This window comes from Bidens hawaiensis, unplaced genomic scaffold, assembly GCF_021521415.1.
Source record: "Bidens hawaiensis isolate Kalapana, Puna unplaced genomic scaffold, B.hawaiensis_p1.1 tig00021821_1, whole genome shotgun sequence".
Lineage (NCBI taxonomy): Eukaryota > Viridiplantae > Streptophyta > Magnoliopsida > Asterales > Asteraceae > Bidens > Bidens hawaiensis.
Genome location: NW_027493383.1, coordinates 249,091 through 256,973, shown reverse-complemented (window position 1 = coordinate 256,973; position 7,883 = coordinate 249,091). Strand labels below are relative to the sequence as shown.

The 7,883-nt window shown below is 36.5% G+C and overlaps 1 protein-coding gene across 1 annotated transcript; it reads left to right on the top strand.

Annotated features, from left to right (window-relative positions):
* The first annotated feature begins 272 nt into the window (after positions 1–272).
* LOC143564132 (large ribosomal subunit protein P3-like) lies at positions 273–1,885 on the top strand. The gene is made up of 2 exons (XM_077051502.1): positions 273–540; positions 1,589–1,885. The coding sequence occupies exons 1-2, from the start codon at positions 343–345 to the stop codon at positions 1,751–1,753; spliced, it is 363 nt and encodes a 120-aa protein (XP_076907617.1). The 5' UTR covers positions 273–342; the 3' UTR covers positions 1,754–1,885.
* Positions 1,886–7,883: the final 5,998 nt, after the last annotated feature.

The window sequence follows — 7,883 nt, the reverse complement described above, 5'->3', positions numbered from 1 at the left end:
CAAACTCGCGCCGAGTAACCGAAACCGACCAAACTCGCATCGAAAGTAACCGAAACCAACTAACAACGTTTAATTTTTACCACCATCCGAATTTTACCAACTTTTCCGACGCTAGTTTTGAATAATTCAAATTAAAATCTTATTACCGACCTTAACCCAGTCTTACAACAATCAATCCATCCATCCCTGGGGCAAAGACGTCCTTTCATTACAAACTAGGGTTTCCCATCTCTCCAACAACACACCTATATAACCCAAAAAGACCACACACACCAAACCCTCACGAACCATACGCACCGCCGTTGCCTGTGATTTAACATTCAACAAACAAATCACCGGAAAATGGGAGTTTACACCTTCGTATGCAAATCCTCTGGCGGCGATTGGACTGCTAAGCAGCTTAAGGGAGACCTTGAAGGCTCCGCCGATTCCACCTACGCTCTTCAGAGGAAGCTTGTTAACGCCGCTCTTTCATGCGACTCCTCCGGCGGTGTTCAGTCGTCTTTCAGCTATGTTCTTCCTAATTCAGCTGTGTTTCAGGTATATTATTATTATTATTATTATTAGATCTGTTTGTTTGTTTTTTATTCGAATTGATTTGTGCTTTTGTTTAGATCTGGTAGTGTTGATGTTAATTAGTGGATAATTAGTTGTTTAGTTAACGATTAGTGATTAATTGTTGTGAATTTGAGTTGTTTTTAACTTTTTATGTGTTTTGTTCGTCAAATTATAGCGGATGTTGTTGATTTACTTATTCAATTCAGGATTTTAAGGTGGAGCTATTATCTAATGTTAAAGTTTGTGAAAATATGCTATAGTTAGGGTTTTTTTATTTTTACATAGAGGTAATAATTTATCACTGTTTTTTTTATAAAATTCAGTGTTTCTGTTGAAACTAATATTAGAATTGAACTCTGAAGCTTTATGATGTTGGTATGGTTTTTGTTATTACATATACACATTTTAGTTATACATATATGATTAGCAGATGCAGTTTTTATGCTGCAGTATTGATATAAAATAAATAAGGATCAATGGTGATCATTTGTATAGAATTTCAATTGTATCTAGGGATGATCATTTTCAGCATCGGTACCTAACCAACTTTTGAGTTTTCGGTACCTGTACCGGTTTTTCCAGTTTTTTGCATGAAATACAGGTACCGTGCTGGTACCGAAAAGATACTGGTATTGAACCAAATATTTTGGTGCCGGTACCACAATTTTGCGGTTTTTGGTACTGGTACTGATTTAATCTCTAATTGTAACAAATTCTAGAAGGCAAGTTCTAGCATTTTTATTTATTACAACACTAGGTTTTTATTATATTAGACTATTTTTTATTATTATTTTTAGTTTTCTCATTCATTAGTTTTTTTAAAAGTAATCTTGTCACATGCTAGTCAAGTTGGTTAATCAAATTGACAAGCAGTTTAATGGGTGTTAGTTCGTGTTAATATGCAGTTAAATGGTTGTAGTTTGTTGTTGTAGTTTGTTAAGATGCTCTTAATTGGTATTTTGTTTTTTAATAACCACTTAATTGGTTTTAGGTTGTTTTTTAATCTGTGGTAATTTTTGTGTTTGTGTAGGTGATTATTGGTGGAGGTGGTGGTGGAGCTTCTTTCGGTGGTGATGCTGCTGCAGCATCTGCACCGGCTGGAGGTGCGGCAGCTGCTGCGGCACCTGCAGCTGAAGAGAAGAAGGAAGAGAAGGAGGAGAGTGATGATGACATGGGTTTCTCCCTCTTTGATTAAGTCTAGTTTTTATTGATACAATGTTTGGGTTTTTGTTGTGTTGATCACTTCATATTATGAGGTTTTTATATTGTTGCCTAGATTCTGGACCAAAAGTTTTTTGTTTTAGTGTTAAATTGGATGTTATGTTTTGGCCTTGGAAGTAGGTACTTTGGGTAGAGATGATAGAAAAATAAATATGCTATATTATGAAATAATAATAATAATAATAATAATAATAATAATAATAATAATAATAGTTTTTTAAAGATTTAAAAAACCCAAAATTATTAGAGTATGATTAGGTAAACAATATTATGTTCTAACAAGTAATATTTTTATCATAAAATGAGAAAACAAAACATGGAGACAAAATTGCAAATTTTGTCATTTTAAAAAAGTTAAATTACGATTCGTGTTCTTTTTTTAGTTTCTTTGTAGGTGTTGTATTTAAATTTTTTTTCTACACGTTATGTCCTTTACACTAACTGGATTAGAAAAATTCAGTTAAATGCTCTCATGTGAGGCGTATGTGAGGGCATATTAGTCTTTTCGTCTACACCTGCAAAAAGTATATATAACACTCTCTTTCTTTCAGAATTCATCCACCACCACCAACACCCACCATCAACACCCACCTTCAACCTCTAGCAACCACCACCAAACCCACCAACCTGCCCTCCAAAACCCAATTCCATCTTCTAGACCAAACCAAAAACCCCAATTCCATCACCTCCGCCGTCAGATTTGACAAATTCAAATCACCAGAACCCTAGTTTGCAGGACAAAATTATTGACGGGGAGTTCAGACAACAATAGGTTGTACTTGACTGACTTTTTGGTTTTCACAGGACCACGATGGTTGCCCAATTTGAACCCAGATCTAGTTCGAATGCTACTGGTGGTTATCGGTAAGTTACCTTCAGCGCCGCAAGGCGGAGACTCCTTACCGGAGTCAATTTCAGAAGCAATTGAGGAGGTAATCGAGCTCTCAGCCATGTTAGTGTCATCTCGTGTCTCCGATTGGGGTTTAATTTCATGATATTGGACAGAATCGGTGTTTTTGGTGATGTATTTGGTGGGTTTAACCCACCACTTGAAGATATCATGATCGAAAAGAGAGAACGGCTAGAGAGAAGGGTGTTGATGGTGGGTTTGGTGGTGGTTGCTGGAGGTTGAATGGTGGTGTGAAGGTGAGTGTTGGTGGTGGGTTTGGTGGTAGTGGATGAGTTCTGGAAGAAAGAGATAGTGTTATATAAACTTTTTGCAGGTGTAGACGAAAAGACTAATATTCCCTCACATGCGCCTCACGTGAGGACATTTAACTGAGGTTTTCTAACTCAGTTAGCGCAAAGGACATAACGTGTAGAAAAAAAAAGTTTAAAATACACCGCCTGCAAAGAAACTAAAAAAAAGACACAGAACGTAATTTGGCTTTTTTTAAAGGACAAAGTTTGTAATTCTGTCAAACATGGAGCATATTATGTTCTAACAAAATATTTTTATCATAAAATGAAAAAACAAAACAAAATGAGAAAATAAATGGTGAACTCTCATTATTTCAAAACATGGAGCATCGTTGTTAGTACGTGGAATACACATAATCTACCAATGACTGTCTGTCGACTTTACTTGTATCATATTAAAGCGATCCGAACAAACTCGCTACCAAAACACCCGGAAACATGGGGTTTGAAATATTTTAGACTAAAACTCTACTGCATATGTTTTTATTACACACATATGTGTGTGAGTTAATCTTTGATTATACTAAAAGATTATGATGACTTAAAAGCTAAGCAGTTTATGCGGAAAAATATCGGATATCGGTCAAGGACTAATATCTGAGATATCGGTTATCGCAGTGAGATATAGGTAGGATATCGGTAATTTTAATATCATGTAAAATTCATATATATAGCAATTTAACATTAATAATTCTGTATAGTCTCCTATCATTAACAAATTAACCTTTTGCAAATTGCAAGACACTAATAATCGTTGCAAGTAAGAATTGATTAAAACTTAAAACAATAACATTGAACACTAAAAATGGATAATTAAGACTTAAAACACTGATATCAGGAATATCGGTGATATATCAGTCAAATATTAGCCAAATATTGGTCATATATCGATCAATATCGTTGATATTATCGGTACCGATATTCTGAACCAATATTCTGATTTATACATCGCCAAGGGACCGATAACCAATATATCACTGTTATATCGACGATATTGACTGCATCTCTTAAAAGTATACGAGAAAATGTAGACCACTGATCAAGTGTAATTAAACATCTGATAAGGAGGAAAGGAGTAATAATGTAATATACACCCATAGCTGACTTTTAATTTGCTCTACTAATTTTAAAGAGAGAATTCCAATTTGCCTCCCTGAGATATATTGGCGGGAGATAGACTGACCACTGAAAACTAATTTGCGCACCTGTGTTTACTAGGCGGTTTTTTTGGCTCCCTGCAGTGTTTATTATGATCAGAATGCTCCATGCGGTGTTAATAGTTGGTTAAATGACCATTATACCCTTCAACTTCATCTTCATCATTACCATTCAAACACATCAAGAACATCAAGAACATAAACCCAGAAAATCAAGAACATCAAGAACCCTAACACAAACACAAACCCAAAAATTCAAGAACATCAAGAACACCATCTTCGTCTAAGAACCCTAACCCATAAATCTTATACAAACTGTAACATCCCAAAATTTCGAATATTAATAATAATGTATGTTGACTCGTTACAACGGAAAAGTTTACTTGAGTTATTAAATAACTAATAAAATGGTAAAAGGGAAGGATAAGTAGGCTAATTAAATGGAATTAAGCATGGACTAAAAAGGAAAGATGAGTCTTAGGTCAATGGGCTTAAGGGAGTATAAATACCCCTCTTAAACCCTAAATCTTTCCATTTACATCCATCTTATTCCCTCTATACACCATAACACACCTACAAACCCTTCCTTTTCGGCCGCAAGCAAGAACGGAGATCCGAGATCAAAAATCAAACCTTGTATTGATAGATCCTTAATATACAACCTAGATACAAGATTAATACTTCATAACGAGCTAAGTCGTGACCTAATAACCGTATAAAGGTATGTTCTTGACCTTAAAGCTTACATTTTCATGAACGGTTAGCCATGAAACTTAAACATAGATTAGATCGGGTCTAGACAAATCATAAAGTTTCAAACCTGATGATTAAAATGAACTTAAGGAGCTTATGGCAACATACGGTTCATAGATAAACCCTAGATCTAGCCTATAACATTTTAAACCCATAAAGGTTTAAGGTTTACTCCTAAACGGTTAGGGATCTAGGTGATGTATTAATAATTAGGTGTAACGGTTAGGGAAAATGGCAAAAAGGTGGTTAAAAATTATGTTATGGACGGTTAGCCGTTAACTGGGCTAGGAAAGAAATGAAAAAGATAGAAAAAAGTGAACTAGAAGCATCAGACTCGATATCTCGGCCTCCTGGAGTTCTCGGCCAGACCGGGGTCTCGGTCTATGTGTTCTCGGTCAGGGTTCTCGGCCGAAAACACGGGTTCTCGGTCAGCGATCTCGGCCAGAACAGGTTTTCGGTCAAATCAAGGTTCTCTGCCTTGAGTTTTCGGCCATCCAGTTCTGTTTGGGCCTGACCCTAGTTGGGCCTAAGTGCTTTAATGGACAGTTGGGCCTGGCCTAAGCCCATAACCCATCTAAGCTAAACAAGCCCAATTTAGAAAATGCAATGGTTAACTAAAATACCTATTAAATCAAGTACACGGTTACTTAACAAGAAAAATATATTTAACAGTTAGTCGTGCTCAATTAAAGAAGGGGATTACAATTAACGGCGAGCGCAACAGGATCCAGGTGAGTTTCTAGCCCCATTCCTTGTTATGTTTTCGGGGCTGTGTGCATACTCGATGTGATTAGTTAATACACTTACCTTAAGTGGTAAGTGTATGCCTATTATGATATATGTGTATGTTATAAAAGAATGCTTGACGGTGCATGAACGATCTTCGGATATTGCATGTACTGTCAGGAGATAGTTAGATGATGTGATTGTTTATATATATGTTGTATGTATGAAGTATGTACGTTATAGAATATGAGAATGAAAGAAAGTATGTAAAATATATAAATGAAAAGGAATGTATGATACGAAGGAATTGACGGTAAAGGGTGGCAAACCCTAATAATATCTGTGAAGAAGGGTGGCAGACCCTAATAATATCTGTGAAGAAGGGTGGCAGACCCTAATAATATATGTGAAAAAGGGTAGCAGACGCTAATAATTTCTGTGAGGTTATAGGGCGAAAGGCTCTTTAAGAGTGGCAGACCCTAATAATATCCGTGAGGTTATAGGCAAAATGCTCTTTAAAATGTATAAGTATGTATGTAAAGAAAGATAAAATATGAAGTATGAAAGAAAGAAAGTATGAAAGTAAGAATGAAAGTATATACTTACGTATGTATGAAAGAAAGTAAAGAAGGACAAGTATGTAATATAAGAACGTATTGCATGTTGATTGTATTAACTAGAACTCACTCAGCGTAGCTGATTTTTAGTATGCACACAGGTGAGTAGAATGAGACAGCTAGCTTGAGGAGGACACATGGCAGAGTTGGACGAAGCTAGCATATGAGGATTTTGCTTTGATGTTTTATTTCTTTAATTTAAGTTATGTTTTAAAAGACAAGAATATGGATGTTTGTAACGAATCGTTTAAGTTTTATTATTTCCGCGAAAGTTTTTAATTACTCTGATATATAGAACTGCGTTTATGAGTAAATCCAACGTCAAATGTGAGGCACCGGTAACGGGGCCTTACACAAACACATAAATTAACATCATCATTCAAACACAAACTCATATATTCATCTTCATCATTCATCTTCATCTTCTTCACCCGCAACCCATCACCGTCGCCGTCACCACCATTCCTTCACCACACCATATCTTCATCTTCATCACCACCACCTATCTTCTTCACCTGCAACCCGTCACCGTCGCCTTAACTTCTAATTCGATCTCTTCGCCATCGCCGTCACCACCGCTGAAAATCGTATTCTGGTCATTAAACATTACAACCGCCATCCTCTCATGCCTCTCTGCCGGAAAATCGGATTCCGGCCACCGGCTGCCGGGAAATCGGATTCCGGCCCTTTTCACATCTTCAACCTCCATCATCACATCACTACTAACCAAACACCATGCGCTACCATTCTTGCTCACCAAAGTGACATCACCATATTTATTTTCAAATCTCATTCACACCTTAGATCTAGATCTATGCTTTTTTTTTCAAACTATTGTATAAAACCTATGGGTTTGGTGGTTGGAAGTTTTCCGGTGGACGACGACGCGACGGTGGCGACGGGGGAGGGATGAGAGAGTTGAGAAGATGATGATGGTTGAGATGATGATAATGATGATGATGAGCTGCTCTAGTATTATTATTATTACTATTATTATTATTTGTCTAATTACTAAAGTTCCCTCAACCAGGGGCTCAATACACTCAACCAGGGGCTCATATTACAATTATAACAAACATAATGTTACATAATGCGGAAATTCTTTTTCAGTGGTCAATCCATCTCCCTCCGATATATCTCAGGGAGGCAAATTGGAATTTTCTCATTTTTAAAATATAACATAATTAGGTTTTTAATTCCACCACAAACTTGTATATTTTTATTCTCAGTTCAATATTATACATATATTTAATTTACAACTTTCTAAACAAGAGTAGTTGTACTTTTCGTTACTTTTGTGGTAAGTTGTGTTAAATAGTTGTACTTGGTTTGTAACTGTCAATTTTACTCTTTACACGTGTCTTTTCAACGGTAGACACCCTGCTTAAACTTTCTATGTATCAATACGTATCCCTTGCTCTACCTCTTTCTTTTGTCATGACAGTGTATCTTTCTTCTGCTCAACTCACACTCTTCACAGTTATCCACCGTTCAATCTCTGGTACCACCATCTTCAACCCCACCTACTGTTGCCGGGTTTCATTTGGAAACCATAGGTGGCGGTAGTGTGAGGCGTCAGATCATCTCTGTACGTTGGTGGTTTGGAGGGCTGGTGGGTATGTGTTGCCGCCCGGGTTCTATTTTAGAAACC

What these genes read in the sequence shown, in the direction of transcription:
- LOC143564132 (XM_077051502.1), top strand. Translation starts at nt 343, where the DNA reads ATGGGAGTTTACACCTTCGTATGCAAATCCTCTGGCGGCGATTGGACT. An exon ending in CTAATTCAGCTGTGTTTCAG is followed by an intron (nt 541 to 1,588) that starts GTATATTATTAT and finishes GTGTTTGTGTAG; the next exon opens with GTGATTATTGGTGGAGGTGG.